Raw genomic sequence first — 19,066 nt, 5'->3', positions numbered from 1 at the left:
TTGCAACACTGATCAAAAGATTAGCTAGCTGGCTGGACTACTGTATGGCTGGTTCTGGAGCTGGATTTGGGGCAGCAGGTAGCCTAGTGGTTAGAGTGTTGGGCCAGTAACCGAAAGGTTGCTAGATCGAATCCCTGAGCTAACAAGGTAAAACATCTGTCGTTCTGCCCCTGAACAAGGCGGTTAACCCACTGTTCCTAGGCCGTCACTGTAAATAAGAATTGGTTATTTTTATTTTTATTTATTTTACCTTTATTTAACCAGGTAGGCAAGTTGAGAACAAGTTCTCATTTACAACTGCGACCTGGCCAAGATAAAGCAAAGCAGTTCGACACATACAACAACACAGAGTTACACATGGAGTAAAACAAACATACAGTCAATAATACAGTACAAAAACAAGTCTATATACAATGTGAGCAAATGAGGTGAAATAAGGGAGGTAAAGGCAATAAAAAAAGGCCACGATAGCGAAGTAAATACAATATAGCAATTAAAAAACACTGGAATTGTAGATTTGCAGTAGGTGAATGTGCAAAGTAGAAATACTGGGGTGCAAGGGAGCAAAATAAAAAAATAAAAAAAATACAGTAGGCGATGAGGTAATTGTTTGGGCTATATATAGATGGGCTATGTACAGGTGCAGTGATCTGTGAGCTGCTCTGACAGCTGGTGCTTAAAGCTGGTGAGGGAGATAAGTGTTTCCAGTTTCAGAGATTTTTGTAGTTCGTTCCAGTTCGTTAGTTCGTTCTTAAATGACTTGCCTAGTTAAATAAAGGTTAAATAAATAAAAAATAAAAAATACATTTGTCATAAGCATTTAGGGAAATCTTCGCCACAGATGGATATAGAAAACCAGTATATTTTACTATTGTTATTTCCAAAGTTTTGGCATGTTCCATAAATTGCGGCCTTAAATTCACCATAGAAATAGAAAGAATAAAAGGAAGCTCCGGTAATATGGATAGCCTAACTATTGAACGGTTTGGACTAGATTCTACATTGTAATGGACACAGTGCAACCTTTGGTAGCCTTCTGGCAGGCTGCGCTACAGCAATGCCACGTCAGCCCGTGCTCATGCCATGGTTCTCACAGCTAGGGGAAGTGATGGCTACAATGACTTTGCTCATGATGCATGCCGCAAATTATATGTAACAACACCCAGAGCGCATCGGACATGAAACAAAACACCAATACAAATGTAACAACAGCACTAAATAGATTAAGAAGCTTGTGGAGTTTTCTTTTGCGGGTGCCTTTTCATTATAGGATAGACACTTGTGATTTCTAGCTGCACCAGACAAAGCAGTGGATCGTAGTCAAAACCATTCATCTTGGGGGAATGGGGTTCCAAAATGCAATCCTATTACACACAATTTTACCATTTACACTGAACAAAAATATAAACGCAACATGTAAAGTGATGGTCCCATGTTTCATTAACTGAAATAAAAGATCTTTTAAATGTTCCATATGCACAAAAAGCTCATTTCTCTCAAATGTTGTGCACTCATTTGTTCACATCCCTGTTAGTGAGCATTTCTCCTTTGCCAAGATGTGGCATTGTGTCACACAACACAATGCCACAGATGTCTCAAGTTTTGAGGAAGTGTGCAGTTGGCATGCTGACTGCAGGAATGTCTACCAGAGCGTCCAACCGGCCTCACAACCGCAGACCACGTGTATGGCGTCGTGTGGGCGAGCGGTTTTCTGATGTCAACGTTGTGAACAGAGTGCCATATGGTAGCGGTTGGGTTATGGTATAGTTAGGCATAAGCTATGGACAATGAACACAATTGCATTTTATCAATGCCAATTTCAATGCACAGAGATACCGTGACGAGATCCTGAAGCCCATTGTTGTGCCATTAACCCGCCGCCATCACCTCATGTTTCAGCATGATAATGACGGCTCCATGTCGCCAGGATCTGTACACAATTTCTGGAAGCTGAAAATGTCCCAGTTCTTCGATGGCCTGTATACTCACCAGAGATGTCACCCATTGAGCCTGTTTGGGATGCTCTGGATTGATGTGTACGACAGCGAGTTCCAGTTCCCGCCAATATCCAGGACTTCGCACAGCCATTGAAGAGGAGTGGGACAACATTCCACAGGCCACAATCAACAGCCTGATCAACACTATGCAAAGGAGATGTGTCACACTGCAAATGGTGGTCACACCAGATACTGACAGGTTTTCTTATCCACGCCCATATATATATTTTTTTTAAATCTGTGACCAACAGATGCATATCTGTATTCCCAGTCATGTGAAATCCATAGATTAGGGCCTAATGAATGTATTTCTATTGACTGATTTCCTTATATGAACTGTAACTCAGTAAAATCTTTGAAATGTTACATGTCACATTTATATTTTTATTCAGTATATAAAATGGTCATATATATTTTTGTTAGACAGACTAGCTCAAACATTTATGAAACTTTACAATCATAATTTGCTAATAAATAATCATTAAAAAAAACATAAGTTTGCACCCCCTATTTTAAATTGTTCCATGACTCAGGCGACCAAGTGTAGGTTTCAACGAAAAGCTGTTTGGCTCAGCCGAAGATTATTATATAGCTCAGTCGAGACTCGCGAAGAGGAAGAACTTTGCAGGTGTTTCTGATTAATAAACAATGCCATGCTGGTGGGTGGTAACATTCAAATAAAACTGCCCTGAAAAGAAACGTAGACTGAAAAGTATTAGAATGTCATATCATAGGTGAAACACACGGCATTGGCACAGATAATATCCAAAGTTACCACTCGAATTTCCCACTTCAACTCCAAATATATCATACTTTGACTAAAATGATGACTTATTGACTAGAAATCATAGAATTTCAGGAAATAAGCTGTAAAACTGCAAATGGTTTCTCTCTGCCCCATGGCAAAAGTAGTAGTATTGCATTAAATTCGTTATAAAATTGCAAAATGTTTCTCTCTGCCCCATGGCGAAATGTGTAGAATTGCAGGAAATGCACTTTTAAAACATAAATGTTTCTCTCCACTCTCAAGAAAGGGGTCACTAAAATGTTTTGCCGCGGGGTGGGGTCCCCCCCAACCAAATCTCGCTTACAGATGTAGGATCTTAATTTCAGCCAGTTTGCAACAGCAGAAAAATAATCCTGCAGCAACAGAAATGTTAATTATTATGTGGATTATAATTAATGGACATTTTTGTAGGGGTTGATACATTTTTCGCAAGGGAAAATCAAGTCTGAAATTTCAAAGTGGAAATTACAAACTTCAGAAGCCTTTTTAAACCTCAAATAACCTACACGTTTTAAATGTCCTGCATTGTCCTGCAACAGAGTGATCAAATTAAGATCCTACATCTGTAACATTATCTCACTTTTCCCCTCTTTCTTTCTTTCTTTCTTTCTTTCTTTCTTTCTTTCTTTCTTTCTTTCTTTCTCTCTCTTTCTTTCTTTCTTTCTTTCTTTCTTTCTTTCTTTCTTTCTTTCTTTCTTTCTTTCTTTCTCTCTCTCTCTCTCTCTCTCTCTCTCTCTCTCTCTCTCTCTCTCTCTCTCTCTCTTTCTCTCCATCTATCTCTCCTGTAGACGGCACTCCTCGTATCGTGTCTTCCTTCAGTGAGCGCGTGGTCGCCCCCGGTGAGCCCTTCTCCCTGATGTGTGCCTCCAAGGGAGCCCCACCCCCCTCCATCACCTGGACGCTGGACGACGAGCCTGTGGTGCGAGACTCCGCCTACAAGACCAGCCAGTACACCCTATCAGACGGCCTGACCGTGTCACATGTCAACGTCAGCAGCCCGGCCATCCGTGACGGGGGAGTGTATCGCTGCGCCGCACGCAACTCGGCCGGTAGCGCCGAGTACCAAGCGCGCATAAACGTAAGAGGTGCCTGTCTACTTTTCAATATACACGCACCCCACACCTGCACCTATACATGCACTGACAATAAGTATACAGTACAGAGACAGGTGGAGATGTGTGAGGATTTAGACAAAAGTGCAACACATACACACATCCAAGACACATGCATACATGCACTAACACACACAGCGAGGTTTAGAGTCCATCATTTCACACACCCAACCCCAACCCTCCAACCGTCATCCCTCTTTCTTACTCTCTGTCTTTTTCTCTGTATGTGTGTCTCTCTCCCGCTCTCGCGTCCCTGTTTCTGTCTGTCTGTGTCTTGCCCAGTGTGTGTTTCTCTCTCTTTTGCTGTGTGTCTGTCTACCTGGATGTCTCTCTGACTCCTGTCTCTATCTATTTGTTCTCATCAAGACCACAGCAAAGACCATGTCTGTTCTCATCAAGACCATAGGACAGTGTTACTGAGGGTAATGTAGTCAAACATGTGCATACACACCCATGCACACAATCACTTAGAAAACACATTAATAGATATTACAAATATTACCAGTATAATTGGGTTAAGTGGACATCGCTAACCTCTTTCTCTACCCCTCAATCTGCCCCAATCACTCTCTACCCAACCTTTATCTTCTCTCTCCCCAATCTTTATCTTCTCTGCTCCCCTTTTCTCCCATGTCCTCCTCCCCTCTCTCTCCTCTTCCACCCGTCTCCTCCTCCCTTTTCCCCCTTCTTCTTCCTCCTCTTTCCTTCCTCTCCTCCGCTCCCCTCGTCCTCCCTCTCTTTTCTGTGTCTCCAGGTTCTCCTAGGATCAGGGAGATGCGTGACATCACGGCTGTGGCAGGAAGGAACACCTTTATAACCTGTCGTGTGATTGGTTACCCCTACTACTCTATCAAGTGGTTTAAGGACGGCATGCTGCTGCCTGACAACCATCGCCAGGTGGTGTATGAGAATGGAACCCTGAGGCTGAGTGATGTGCAGAAGGGGATGGACGAGGGTACCTACCTGTGTAGTGTGCTCATCCAGCCACAGACCTCCATCGACCAGACTGTCCACGTCACCGTCAAAGGTAGGGGACTAGACAGGGTTGGAGGACAGGGGGTAGGGGCAAGGGTGGCATAGGTAAGGCAAAGGGGAAGGGGAAAGGGATGATGTGTTACACTAAATCTACCAATGACAGGATGTAAGCGCTCACTCCAGTGCAATGGATTTGTTGAAAGACACCAACGTTTGGGCAAGGTTTCTTCCTAGTCGTAAAGAGGCAATCAGCTTAACAGGGTGGTCACACCATGGTGTTAAAAGCATCTAGCTTTATATGAATGTGTAAGTGTGTTTGTTGGGTGGTAAGCATGTGTGCTTTAGGTGTGTTTGTGTGTGGGTGTTGGGGGGTCTATAGAAGTCTGTATGTGCGTGTGTACATGTGTTTGTGTGTGTCTCTGATTTAATTAGATGAATCATAATGAGGCCCAGATTAAATCCCCCAGACGTCTTAGCTGTAGCACCACTCCACCCCCTTCCGCCACCATGGCAACGGCATGACTTCCTCCGCCAGTTGGCCTGTAATCAGAGCACCCATTATGGGCTGGTGGAGATGGAAGGGGGTCAGGAGTGGGACCTCTAACATCTGACCTCTGTAACCTCTGCCCCCTAGTGCCACCCCTGATCCAGCCCTTTGACATCCCCTCCACGTCGGTGGGAAAGCTGATGTACATTGCCTGCGTGGTGTCGTCAGGTGACATGCCCATCCGCATCACCTGGCACAAAGACGGGCAACTCATCGTGCCTGGTTCCGCCTCTGGTGTTGGCATAGAGACCAAGGAATTCATGAGCTCCTTGCAGATCTCCAAGGTGACGCTGAAGCACAATGGCAACTACACCTGCATCGCTAGCAACGCCGCGGCAACCGTCAGCTGGGAGAGACAGCTGATCGTCACCGGTGAGAGAGGGAGGAGGGGAGGAGAGGAGAGGATGGAGGGAGGGTGAGAAGGAGAGGAAGGATTGGAAAATAAGTGGTGTTGAAGAATTTGAGAAAGATAAAGAATGAATGCATGGACAGACTGGTTATAGAAGCTGGAAGATATTAAGAAAACATAGAAGGATTAGAGAATAATTGAAGACTAGCCACCATTTTAGAGATGCTGTTGTCAATTCTAATGACTGTACTAACTATAACCTCTCCTCCCTCAGTCCCCCCTCGCTTCGTGGTCCAGCCCAACAACCAGGATGGGATCTATGGGAAGGCAGGAGTACTAAACTGTTCTGTGGAGGGATACCCCCCTCCCAAAGTCATGTGGAAACACGCCAAAGGTAAAGACCAACACCCTGCAGCACTAACAACATCAACTAACTAACTGTATACTATTCTATGTATCATAGTGAAAGAACTTGTACAATAAAGTTTAATTGATGATGGAAGATAAAATTAGCAAATGTTTTTATTTTTATTCTCTACTGTAACATCATAACTCATGTACATCCAAGCGTAAGATTAGAGACCATTATAACCATGCGCAACTTTGACCTGACACGACCGTGCCATTCCTTCCTGTAGGTATAGGGAACCCCCAGCAGTACCACCCTGTGCCTCTGACTGGTCGGATCCAGATCATGTTCAACGGCTCCCTGCTGATCCGTCACGTCCTAGAGGACGACCGGGGATACTACCTCTGTCAGGCCTCCAACGGAGTGGGCTCTGACATCAGCAAGAGCATGGTCCTCACCGTCAAGAGTGAGTTCATCTGTCTCTCACTAGGTCTCTCTCTCTCCCTCTTTCTCTCTCTTGTTCTCTCTTTCTTTCTTCCTTTCTCTCATTCTCTCTCAATTCAATTCAAGGGGCTTTATTGGCATGGAAACATATGTTTACATTCCCAAAGCAAGTGAAATTGATAAACAAAAGTGAAATAAACTATAAAAAGTGAACAGTAAATATTACTCTCACACAAGTTCCAAAATAATAAAGGCATTTCAAATGTTATATTATGTCTTTATACAGTGTTTTAACGATGTGCAAATAGTTCAAGTAAAAAAAGGGAAAATAAATAAACATAAATATGGGTTGTATTTACAATGGTGTTTGTTCTTCACTGGTTGCCCTTTTCTTGTGGCAACAGGTCACAAATATTGCTGCTGTGATGGCACACGGTGGTATTTCACCCAATAGATATGTTAGTTTATCAAAATTTGATTTGTTTTCAAATAATTCTTTGTGGGTCTGTCTAATCTGAGGGAAATATGTGTCTCTAATATGGTCATACATTTGTCAGGAGGTTAGGAAGTGCAGCTCAGTTTCCACCTCATTTTGTGATCAGTGTGCACATAGCCTGTCTTCTCTTGAGAGCCAGGTCTGCCTACGGCGACCTTTCTCAATAGCAAGGCTATGCTCACTGAGTCTGTACATAGTCAGCTCTCCTTAATTTTGTGTCAGTCATAGTGGTCAGGTATCCTGCCACTGTGTAGTCTCTCTTTAGGGCCAAATTCTATTTTGCTCATTTTTTTTTGTTAATTCTTTGCAATGTGTCAAGTAATTATCTTTTTGTTTTCTCATGATTTGGTTGGGTCTAATTGTGTTGTAGTCCTGGGGCTCTGTGGGGTCTGTTTATGTTTGTGAACAGAGCCCCAGGACCAGCTTTCTTAGAGGACTCTTCTCCAGGTTCATCTCTCTGTAGGGGATGGTTTTGTTATGGAAGGTTTGGGAATCGCTTCCTTTAAGGTGGTTGTAGAATTTAACGTCTCTTTTCTGGATTTTGATCATTAGCGGGTATCGGCCTAATTCTGCACTGCATGCATTATTTGGTGTTTTACGTTGTATGAGGAGGATATTTTTTCAGAATTCTGCATGCAGGGTCTCAATTTGGTGTTTCTTGGTTGGTGAGTGGTCCCCAGACCTCACAACCAAAAAAAGACAATTGGTTCTATAACCGATTCAAGTATTTTTAGCCAGATCCTAATTGGTATGTTAAATGTTATCCTTTTGATTGCATAGAAGGCCCTTCTTGCCTTGTCTCTCAGATTGTTCACAGCTTTGTGGAAGTTACCTGTGACACTGATGTTTAGGCAGACGTGAGGTATGCATAGTTTTTTGTGTGCTCTAGGGCAACAGTGTCTAGATGGAATTTGTATTTGTTTTCCTGGCAACTGTGCCATTTTTGGAACACCATTATTTTTGTCTTACTGAAATGTACTTTCAGGGCCCAGGTCTGACAGAATCTGTGCAGAAGATCTAGGTGCTGCTGTAGGCCCTCCTTGGTTAGGGACATAAGCACCAGATCATCAGCAAACAGTAGACATTTGACTTCAGATTCTAGTAGGGTGAGGCCAGGTGCTGCAGACTGTTCTAGTGCCCTCACCAATTTGTTGATATATATGTTGAAGAGGGTGGGGCTTAAGCTGCATCCCTGTCTCAGCCCACGTCCCTGTGGAAAGAAATTGTATTTTTTGCCAATTTTAACCGCACACTTGTTTGTGTACATAGATTTTATAATGTTTGATGTTTTTCCCCCAACACCACTTTCCATCAATTTGTATAGCAGACCCTCATGCCAAATTGAGTAAAAGGCTTTTTTGAAGTCAACAAAGCATGAGAAGATTTTGCCTTTGTTTGTTTTTGAATTAGTGTGTGCAGGGTGAATTTGTGGTCTGGTGTATCGTAATTTGGTAATAAGCCAAATTTACATTAGCTCAGTTCATTGTTTTTACTGAGGAAATGTACAAGTCTGCTGTTAATGATAATGCAGAGGATTTTCCCAAGGTTGTTGACCTATATCCCACGATAGTTATTGGGGTCAAATTTGTCTCCACTTTTGTGGATTGGGGTTATCAGTCCTTGGTTATAAATATTGGGGAATATGCCAGAGCTGAGGATGATGTTAAAACGTTTAAGTATAGCCAATTGGAATTTGTGGTCTGTATATTTGATAATTTCATATACAGTAGTATGCCATCAACACCACAGGCCTTTTGGGGTTGGAGGGTTTGTATTTTGTCCTGTAGTTCATCCAATGTAATTGGAGAATCCAGTGGGTTCTGGTAGTGTTTAATAGCTGATTCTAAGATTTGTAATTGATCATGTACAGTGGGGCAAAAAAGTATTTAGTCAGCCACCAATTGTGCAAGTTCTCCCACTTAAAAAGATGAGAGAGGCCTGTAATTTTCATCATAGGTACACTACAACTATGACAGACAAAATTTGAAAAAAAAAGATCCAGAAAATCACATTGTTATAACGGCTGTCATCGGGAATAGAGGACCAAAAACGCAGCAGGAATGTGGATGCTCATCTTGTATTTATTTTTAAATCAAGAGAACACCAAAATGAAGAACTCACAAACAACAAAACAGTCTTGTCAGGCTTACACAGGCAAAACAAGAAACAATCTCCCACAACACCAAACCAAACAATTACCCATATATAGGACTCTCAATCAGAGGCAACGAGAAAGCACCTGCCTCCAATTGAGAGTCCAACCTCCCATCAACCTAAACATAGAAATACAACAAACCAGAAAGAACATAGAAATACAAAACGTAGAACATAGACCAAAACCCGGAAATAATAAATGAAACACCCTACTACATAAATCACCACCCCGAACCACATAAACAAAATACCCTCTGCCACGTCCTGACCAAACTACAATAACAAATAACCCTTATACTGGTCAGGACGTGACAATTGTAGGATTTTTAATGAATTTATTTGCAAATTATGGTGGAAAATAAGTATTTGGTCAATAACAAAAGTTTATCTCAATACTTTGTTATATACCCTTTGTTGGCAATGACACAGGTCAAATGTTTTCTGTAAGTCTTCACAAGGTTTTCACACACTGTTGCTGGTATTTTGGCCCATTCCTCCATGCAGATCTCCTCTAGAGCAGGGATGTTTTGGGGCTGTCGCTGGGCAACACGGACTTTCAACTCCCTCCAAAGATTTTCTATGGGGTTGAGATCTGGAAACTGGCTAGGCCATTAATACAGGTAACGAGTGGAGGACAGAGGAGCCTATTAAAGAAGAAGTTACAGGTCTGTGAGAGCCAGAAATCTTGCTTGTTTGTAGGTGACCAAATACTTATTTTCCACCATAATTTGCAAATAAATTCATTAAAAATCCTACAATGTAATTTTCTGGATTTTTTTTCTCATTTTGTCTGTCATGATGTACCTATGATGAAAATTACAGGCCTCTCTCATCTTTTTAAGTGGGAGAACTTGCACAATTGGTGGCTGACTAAATACTTTTTTGCCCCACTGTATATGTTTTTGCTGTTTGTTCTTTGCTATAGATCCAAAAAGATTGGAGAATGGGTTTATCCACATATCTCCATTTTGGATAGATAACTCTTTGTTTTGTTGTTTGTTTAGTGTGTTCCAATTTTACCAGAAGTGGTTTGATTCTATGGATTCTTCAATTACATTGAGTTGATTTCTGACGTGCTGTTCCTTCTTTTTCCGTAGTGTATTTCTTTATTGTTTTAGTGATTTAGCACAGTGAAGGCGCAGACTCAGGTTTTCTGGGTCTCTATGTTTTTGGTTGGATAGGTTTCTCTATTTCTTTCTTAGGTTTTTAAATTTTTCATCCAACCATTTGTCATTGTTGTTAATTTTCTTAGGTTGTCTGCTTGAAATTTTTTGATTTGATAAAGAAGCTGAAAGGTCAAATATACTGTTTAGACTTTTTACTGCCAAGTTTACACCTTCACTATTACAGTGACATTTTTTGCCCAGGAAGTTGTCTAAAAGGGATTGAAATTTTGTTGTTGCCTAATTGTTTTTTGGTAGGTTTCTACACTACTTTCCTTCCATCTATAGCGTTTCTTAATATTGTGCAGTTCTTTTGGCTGTTATGCCACATGACTGAGTATTGCTCTGTTCAGGTACAGTGAGGGGAAAAAAGTATTTGATCCCCTGCTGATTTTGTACGTTTGCCCACTGACAAAGAAATGATCAGTCTATAATTTTAATGGTAGGTTTATTTGAACAGTGAGAGACAGAATAATAACAAAAAAATCCAGAAAAACGCATGTCAAAAATGTTATAAATTGATTTGCATTTTAATGAGGGAAATAAGTATTTGACACCTCTGCAAAACATGACTTAGTACTTGGTGGCAAAACCCTTGTTGGCAATCACAGAGGTCAGATGTTTCTTGTAGTTGGCCACCAGGTTTGCACACATCTCAGGAGGGATTTTGTCCCACTCCTCTTTGCAGATCTTCTCCAAGTCATTAAGGTTTCGAGGCTGACGTTTGGCAACTCGAACCTTCGGCTCCCTCCACAGATTTTCTATGCGATTAAGGTCTGGAGACTGGCTAGGCCACTCCAGGACCTTAATGTGCTTCTTCTTGAGCCACTCCTTTGTTGCCTTGGCCGTGTGTTGTGGGTCATTGTCATGCTGGAATACCCATCCACGACCCATTTTCAATGCCCTGGCTGAGGGAAGGAGGTTCTCACCCAAGATGTGACGGTACATGGCCCCGTCCATCGTCCCTTTGATGCGGTGAAGTTGTCCTGTCCCCTTAGCAGAAAAACTCCCCCAAAGCATAATGTTTCCACCTCCATGTTTGACGGTAGGGATGGTGTTCTTGTGGTCATAGGCAGCATTCCTCCTCCTCCAAACACGGCGAGTTGAGTTGATGCAAAAAGTGCTCCATTTTGGTCTCATCTGACCACAACACTTCCACCCAGTTGTCCTCTGAATCATTCAGATGTTCATTGGCAAACTTCAGACAGGCATGTATATGTATTCTTGAGCAGGGGGACTTTGCAGGTGCTGCAGGATTTCAGTCCTTCACGGTGTAGTGTGTTACCAATTGTTTTCTTGGTGACTATGGTCCCAGCTGCCTTGAGATCATTGACAAGATCCTCCCGTGTAGTTCTGGGCTGATTCCTCACCGTTCTCATGATCATTGCAACTCCACGAGGTGAGATCTTGCATGGAGCCCTAGGCCGAGGGAGATTGACAGTTATTTTGTGTTTCTTCCATTTGCGAATAATCGCACCAACTGTTGTCACCTTCTCACCAAGCTGCTTGGCGATGGTCTTGTAGGCCATTCCAGCCTTGTGTAGGTCTACAATCTTGTCCCTGACGTCCTTGGAGAGCTCTTTGATCTTGGCCATGGTGGAGAGTTTGGAATCTGATTGATTGATTGCTTCTGTGGACAGGTGTATTTTATACAGGTAACAAACTGAGATTAGGAGCACTCCCTTTAAGAGTGTGCTCCTAATCTCAGCTCGTTACCTGTATAAAAGACACCTGGGAGCCAGAAATCTTTCTGATTGAAAGGGGGTCAATTACTTATTTCCCTCATTAAAATGCAAATCAATTTATAACATTTTTGACATGCGTTTTTCTGGATTTTTTGTTGTTGTTATTCTGTCTCTCACTGTTCAAATAAACCTACCATTAAAATTATAGGCTGATCATTTCTTTGTCAGTGGGCAAACGTACAAAATCAGCAGGGGATCAAATCCTTTTTTCCCTCACTGTTGACTGTGATTTTGCTGTGATCTGATAGGGGTGTTAGTAGGCTGACTGTGAACACTCTGAGAGACTCTGGGTTGAGATCAGTGATGAAGTAATCTACAGTACTACTGCCAAGGGATGAGCTGTAGGTGTATTTACCATAGAAGTCTCCTCAAAGCCTACCATTGACTATGTACAGACCCTGCGTGCGACAGAGCTGCAGGAGTTGTGACCCATTTTTGTTGGTTGTTTTGTCATAGTTGTGTCTAGGGGGGCATATTTGGGAGGGAATACTGTTTGCTGAGAGTGTCAGGTTCTTGTCCAGTTCTGGCATTTAGGTCGTCACAGACTAGTACATGTCCCTGGGCCTGGAAATGGTTGATCTCCCCCTCTAGGATGGAGAAGTTGTCATCGTTAAAGTATGAGGATTCTATTGGAGGGATATAAGTAGCACACAAGGACATTTTTCTCTGTGGAGATAATTTCCTTATTAATTTCGAGCCAGATGTAAAATGTTCCTGTTTTGACTAATTTAATAGAGTGTGTTAGGTCTGCTCTATACCAAATTAGCATACCCCCTGAGTCTCTTCCCTGTTTCATACCTGGTAGTTTAGTGGAATGGACTACCAGTTCTCTGTAACCTAGAGGGCAACCAGTGGGTCCGTCTCTTCTATACCATGTTTCTTGTAGGATGACAATGTCTGTATTTCCAATTTATTTTATGAAGTCTGGGTTCCTGCTCTTTAGGCCAAAGTCAGATGACCTCAGACATTGTATATTCCAGGATGAGATAGTAAAATCTATGTGTTCCATAGTGTCTAGTATTGTTTTCGTGTGGTTTAGGCCCAGACCATTACAGTAGGTGTGAGCAGAGCATGTTCTCTCTCTCTCTCTCTCTCTCTCTCTCTCTCTCTCTCTCTCTCTCTCTCTTTCTCATTCATTCATTCATTTCATTAATTTTCTCTCATTCTGTTCCTCACACGTGTCATTCATTCCCCCCTCCTGTTTGACCCCAGCCCTGGGCTACACTTCATTAACCCTCTTCAGGAGGAGGGTTGGCTCTAAACTTAAATACCACTCTATCTCTCCCAGACTGGTGTGTGTGTCTGTGTGTGCATGTTGATTGATTTGTTCCTCCAGTCTGTGTGTATTTTTGTCTGTCTATGGCTGTGGTGGGGAAGGAAAGGTTCTGATGAATTAGTGATGAAAACAAAACAGCAGGAACCCTTCAGATCAATAACCCATGTTGGCGAAGAGGAGGGAAGGAGGGAAAAGGAGAGGAGGGAAGGAGGTAGACGGGGAAGAGAGGAGGGGGTGTGAGAGGGCCACGAGGGCTCGGAGCGTGAAATGAAAATAAAGAGTGATGGAGGGAATAAATTGAGATTTCTATTTTCTACACACCTGTACAGTACTTTGATTTTTCTAATACCATCCCTGTTTCCTTTTCTCATTCCCCCATATCTATTCATCACATTCATGAATATCTCTCTCTGTGTGTGTCTCCAGTTCCAGCCATGATCACGTCGCACCCCAACACCACCATGGCCATCAAGGGCCAGATGAAGGAGCTGAACTGCACAGCGCGGGGGGAGCAGCCCATCATCATCCGATGGGAGAGGGGCGACACTGTCATTGATGCCGAGAGGAACCCCCGCTACTCCATCACCATCAACAAGAAAGGGGACGAGGTTATCTCCACACTCAAGGTCAGACAGTGAGGAAAGAGGGCAAAATGTTGAGAGAGAATTGAAATTGGAGGTCATTAGAATTTAGAATTTTAGCCCAATTGAGTTGAGATCAAAGTACAAAAAGAGTTATTTTCTTTGTTGCTGTCCCCCATGTAGCTGAAGCCAGCGGAGCGCGGGGACTCAGTCTTCTTCTCCTGCCATGCCATCAACTCATACGGAGAGGGGCGAGGACTCATCCAGCTTACCGTGCAAGGTGCCTATCTCTCTCACTCTGCTATTACTGCACATAGGCTCACTGTTGACCGACCAGTGATTGAGGTTAAATGTATACCCACCCTCCTCCTTTAACACACCCAGAGCCTCCTGACCCTCCTGAGTTGGAGGTGAGAGAGGTGAAGGACCGCAGTATGAACCTGCGCTGGATCCAGAGGTTCGACGGCAACAGCATCATCACCAGCTACGACATCGAGTATAAGAACAAGTCTGGTACGAGTCCAACCAGTCCAACCCTGTAAACCCTCGCATCCCTATTGTCCTCAATCTAACTCCCTTTTCTCTGGTCCCCTAATGTCCTCTCTGTCTGCTTCTATTTGTTACAGATACTTGGGATCACAAGTACACCACCAGGAACATCTCCCCCACTAACAACCAGGCTAACATCGTGGAGCTGCACCCTGCCTGTGTCTACAGCATCCGTATGTACTCCTTCAACAAGATCGGACGCAGCCAGCCTAGCAAGGAGCTCACCATCAGCACTGAGGAAGCACGTAAGTCTAACCGCAAACGCGCACGCAAACACACACACAAACACACATACACACACACATAGACACACACTTATTTAAAATGATGTCTTGTTTGGTGCTATTGAAACTCTTATTTCAACCTCTCACCTCAACAGAACCTGATGGGCCCCCTATGGAAGTGATCCTCCAACCAATGACGTCTCAGAGCATACGGGTCACATGGAGGGTAAACTTCATTAACCATCATGCCTCTCTTCCTTTATGCTATAATACCATAATAAGTGAGACATTCAAACTAACTGTCATTCATCTCCAGTCAGTGTCCTAACAGAGCTGTCCCTTGCCTCTCCCTCTCAGGCCCCCAGAAAGGAGCTTCAGAACGGGGTGATCCGGGGGTACCAGATCGGTTACCGTGAGAACGGGCCAGGCAGTAACGGCCAATACAGCATTGTGGAGATGAAGGCCACAGGGGACAGTGAGGTGTACACCCTGGACAACCTGAAGAAGTTTGCCCAGTACGGAGTGGTGGTCCAGGCCTTCAACAGGGCTGGCACTGGCCCCTCTAGCACTGAGATCAATGCTACCACACTGGAGGATGGTAAGACAGGAGGGAGGGAGGTTAGAGAAAGAGGGGGATAGATGAAAGTAGAGAGAGAGAGAGAGAGAGCGAGAGAGAGAGAGAGAGAGAGAGAGAGAGAGAGAGAGAGAGAGAGAGAGAGATTCATACTTTGCTAGTAGAACGGGTAGATTTCTTTAATTTGTCAACAGGAATAGAAAATAGAGTCCAATCATATAAGAATAGAGTGGAAAAGCAGCAAATAAAGATGCACCCACACATTGATTCAGTTGTGCAAACACACTCTCACACACACAGTCTCTGAGACAAAATGGAGGAAATGAACATGCAGCACATCCCCCATCATTCTCCTGTTTTAATTAGCTCCCACAGTAGACTGAGCGAGCGAGAGACCCCATTACTCTCTGAATATGCCTGCCCACTCTACCTCTCTCTCTCTCTCTCTCTCTCTCGTCCTCTCCCTCTCTCCCCTTCATTGGTTATCTCTCTATTCCCTCTCTCATTTACACCATTTTTTTGTTGGTTCATTCCATTTTTTCTCTCCAGAATCTATTTCCCCCTTTGCTTTCATTGGGTAATCCCCGTTCTCCTTCTTTCGCTACTCTGTTTTATCTTTACATCAGACAGACAACATCTTAGTCCCTCAGTCTCCCCCCGTGTGTACAGCCTTAATGATAGAGATAGATGTAGATCCTGATTATGATAATTAGTTAGTAGTGATGGTAACTACAACACACACTCTCTGTCTTTCTCTGTCTGTCTGTCTGCTTGCTGCTGTTTCTACAGCTGCAATTATCACACAGCTGGACACATTGTCCTCCGTCCGCACACTTCTGCTTTTTATCCGCCGTCTGCCTCTCATCACCATCCCCCCTTCCTCCAAGTTAACCCTTAACAGTCAAGACTCGCCTGGTAAATTATACAGTGTATTCCTCTTTCCCTTTTCCCTTATACCTGCCTCTCTCTCTGCCATCCCTCACTTTATACTTCTCTCTTTCTCTCTCCATTGCAGTGATTGAAAATTGAAGATTGGAATAAATAGTATTTTGGGAATGTTATGCAGTTTATTACTATTACTGTATCTCCGTCCTATTAGTCGCAGACAGCTGTGTTAAATAAGGTACACTATGGTCCTCTGTGATGTTAACCTTTGACCTCTCTCCTACCCCCAGTGCCCAGCCAGCCGCCCCAGAACGTGCGGGCTATCTCGGTGACGTCAGACGAGGCGGTGATCACGTGGGCGGAGCCACCGCGTCTGACGCTGCATGGCGTGCTGAAGGGCTACCGTGTGGTGTTCTGGTCCCTCTTCCCCGACGGAGGTGGGTGCTGTGGGGGCCAGGCACAGGGGCCGATGCAGAGTAATTATCACTACTATCATTCTAACTCCACCCCAAACCCATGGCCTCACCTGCCTGTCTATCTGTCCGTGTGTGTGTCTGAACACATAACACACTCCCAAACTGTGCCCTAGCCTGCCCCACACCCCTTCTCCTCATCTGTCTCCTAACCCTTCACACAACCCATTCCCTCTCTGTCTGTCTATGGGATTTACCTGGAATATATTATTTGTATGTTTACCTTGCCCCTTTGAGCCTAACCTGTATTTTCCTCCCAATTTGTGCATTGTGATGTATGAACAAACAAGGCTTAATCTCTCTCTCACTCTCTCTCTCTCTCTCTCAGAATGGGGAGAGATGCAAAACATCACTACAACTCGTGAGCAGGTGGAGCTGAGAGGGCTGGAGAAGTTTACTAACTACAGTGTGCAGGTGCTGGCCTACACACAGGCTGGGGACGGGGTCAGGAGCAATGTCCTGTACATCCAAACCCGCGAGGACCGTGAGTACACGCACACATGTGCATTTGCGCAGACACACACATGCGCAAACACTCTCTGTCAACACACTGATATAGACTTTAACCCATATATACACTACCGTTCCAAAGTCTGGGGTCACTTTGAAATGTTCTTGTTTTTGAAAGAAAAGCACTTTTTTTGTCCATTGAAATAACTGCAAATTGATCAGAAATACAGTGTAGACATTGTTAATGTTGTAAATGACTATTGTAGCTGGAAACGACTGATTTTTAAGGGAATATCTACATAGGCGTACAGAGGCCCATTATCAGCAACCATCACTCCTGTGTTCCAGTGGCACGTTGTGTTAGCTAATCCAAGTTTATCATTTTAAAAGGCTAATTGATCATTAGAAAACCATTTTGCAATTATGTTAGGACAGCTGAAAACTGTTGTACTGATTAAAGAAGCAATAAAACTGGCCTTCTTTAGACTAGTTGAGTATCTGGAGCATCAGCATTTGTGGGTTCAATAACAGGATCAAAATGGCCAGAAACAAAGTTGCCTAGAAGGCCAACATCCCGAGTCGCCTCTTCACTGTTGACGTGGAGACTTCTGTTTTGCGGGTACTGTTTAATGAAGCTGCAAGTTGAGGAGTTGTGAGGCATCTGTTTCTCGAACTAGACACTCTAATGTACTTGTCCTCTTGCTCTCAGCTACATAATTGCAAAAGGGTTTTCTCATGATCAATTAGCCATTTAAAATGATAAACTTGGATTAGCTAACACAACGTGCCATTGGAACACAGGAGTGATGGTTGCTCATAATGGGCCTCTGTACGCCTATATAGATATTCCCTTAAAAATCAGTCGTTTCCAGCTACAATAGTCATTTACAACATTAACAATGTCTACACTGTATTTCTGATCAATTTGCAGTTATTTTAATGGACAAAAAATGTGTTTTTCTTTCAAAAACAAGGACATTTCTAAGTGACCCCAAACTTTTGAACGGTAGTGTATATTTAAGAAATAAGGCCCAAGGAGGTATGGTATATGGCCAATATACCACGGCTAAGGGCTGTTCATACGCACAACGCGACGCTGTGTGCCTGGATACAGCCCTTAGCCATGATATATTGGCCATATACCACAAACCCCCGAGGTGCCTTATTGCTATTATAAACTTTTTACCAACGTAATTAGAGCAGTAAAAATATGTGTTTTGTCATACCCGTGGTATACTGTCTGATATAACATGGCTGTCAGCCAATCAGCATTCAGGGCTTGAACCACACAGTTTATAAATATATATATATATACCACAGAAAGATAGAACCACAGTCACACTGAGATGCACACTGCTTGGAAGAGATGAGAAGCTCAGAGGGAGGCTGTGTGTGTGTTCATGGGGGGATAAAGAAGAGTGTCAGGGTGTATCACAAGCTCATGACTAAAGCTCATTTGTGTAGTGAGGCCCCATTACCAGTGCTAATGAGAATTAAGAGGCTTTGGGCCCATGGCTGAGGGCTCGAGACTAGAGATAGGGGATAGAAGAGGAGGGGAAGAGGCAGAATGAGGGAGAGGAAAGGGACTGATCCACAGCACCCAGCCCTGCAGCCCACAGCCCCCCTGGACACAAGTAGCCAACCAGCCAGGCAGTCAGGCAGCCAGGCCCAGGGATTAACTCCTCCTGGATTAGAGATAATTAATTTTGTGCTTACACCATTGAAGGCGGGATTACAGGCCGATCCCTGTCTCCTTCACTCCCCTAAACAGGAGGAGGAGGGGGATGGAGAGAGAGAGGAGAATGGGAGGGAGAGAGAGAGGGAGAGGGAGAGGGGGCACAGCTGGGCCTGCCCGGGCGAAGGAGCGAGAGACAAAAGATGAAAAGAAAGAGAAAATGGGTTGATGGATGGAAGACAAGAGACATGTTAGCCCTTC

The 19,066-nt window shown here is 43.6% G+C and overlaps 1 protein-coding gene across 8 annotated transcripts in view; it reads left to right on the top strand.

Annotated features, from left to right (window-relative positions):
• LOC115149016 (Down syndrome cell adhesion molecule-like protein 1 homolog) overlaps positions 1-19,066 on the top strand; it is a 92,790-nt gene that overhangs the window by 62,881 nt on the left and 10,843 nt on the right. For 5 of the 8 annotated variants that reach the window (XM_029691469.1, XM_029691466.1, XM_029691464.1 and 2 more), the window contains 13 exons: positions 3,573-3,869; positions 4,651-4,923; positions 5,506-5,790; positions 6,042-6,161; positions 6,406-6,582; positions 13,821-14,020; positions 14,159-14,255; positions 14,360-14,488; positions 14,602-14,769; positions 14,904-14,974; positions 15,106-15,346; positions 16,498-16,683; positions 17,009-17,164. In XM_029691469.1, coding sequence (XP_029547329.1) covers positions 3,573-3,869; positions 4,651-4,923; positions 5,506-5,790; positions 6,042-6,161; positions 6,406-6,582; positions 13,821-14,020; positions 14,159-14,255; positions 14,360-14,488; positions 14,602-14,769; positions 14,904-14,974; positions 15,106-15,346; positions 16,498-16,683; positions 17,009-17,164 — 2,400 coding nt within the window. Of the gene's footprint in view, positions 1-3,572; positions 3,870-4,650; positions 4,924-5,505; positions 5,791-6,041; positions 6,162-6,405; positions 6,583-13,820; positions 14,021-14,158; positions 14,256-14,359; positions 14,489-14,601; positions 14,770-14,903; positions 14,975-15,105; positions 15,347-16,497; positions 16,684-17,008; positions 17,165-19,066 lie in introns of those variants that run through there. The other 3 variants (XM_029691465.1, XM_029691468.1, XM_029691471.1) reach the window with 2 other exon arrangements.

Source organism: Salmo trutta, chromosome 15 (genome assembly GCF_901001165.1).
Source record: "Salmo trutta chromosome 15, fSalTru1.1, whole genome shotgun sequence".
NCBI lineage: Eukaryota > Metazoa > Chordata > Actinopteri > Salmoniformes > Salmonidae > Salmo > Salmo trutta.
This window is presented reverse-complemented; position numbering and strand designations above follow the sequence as displayed.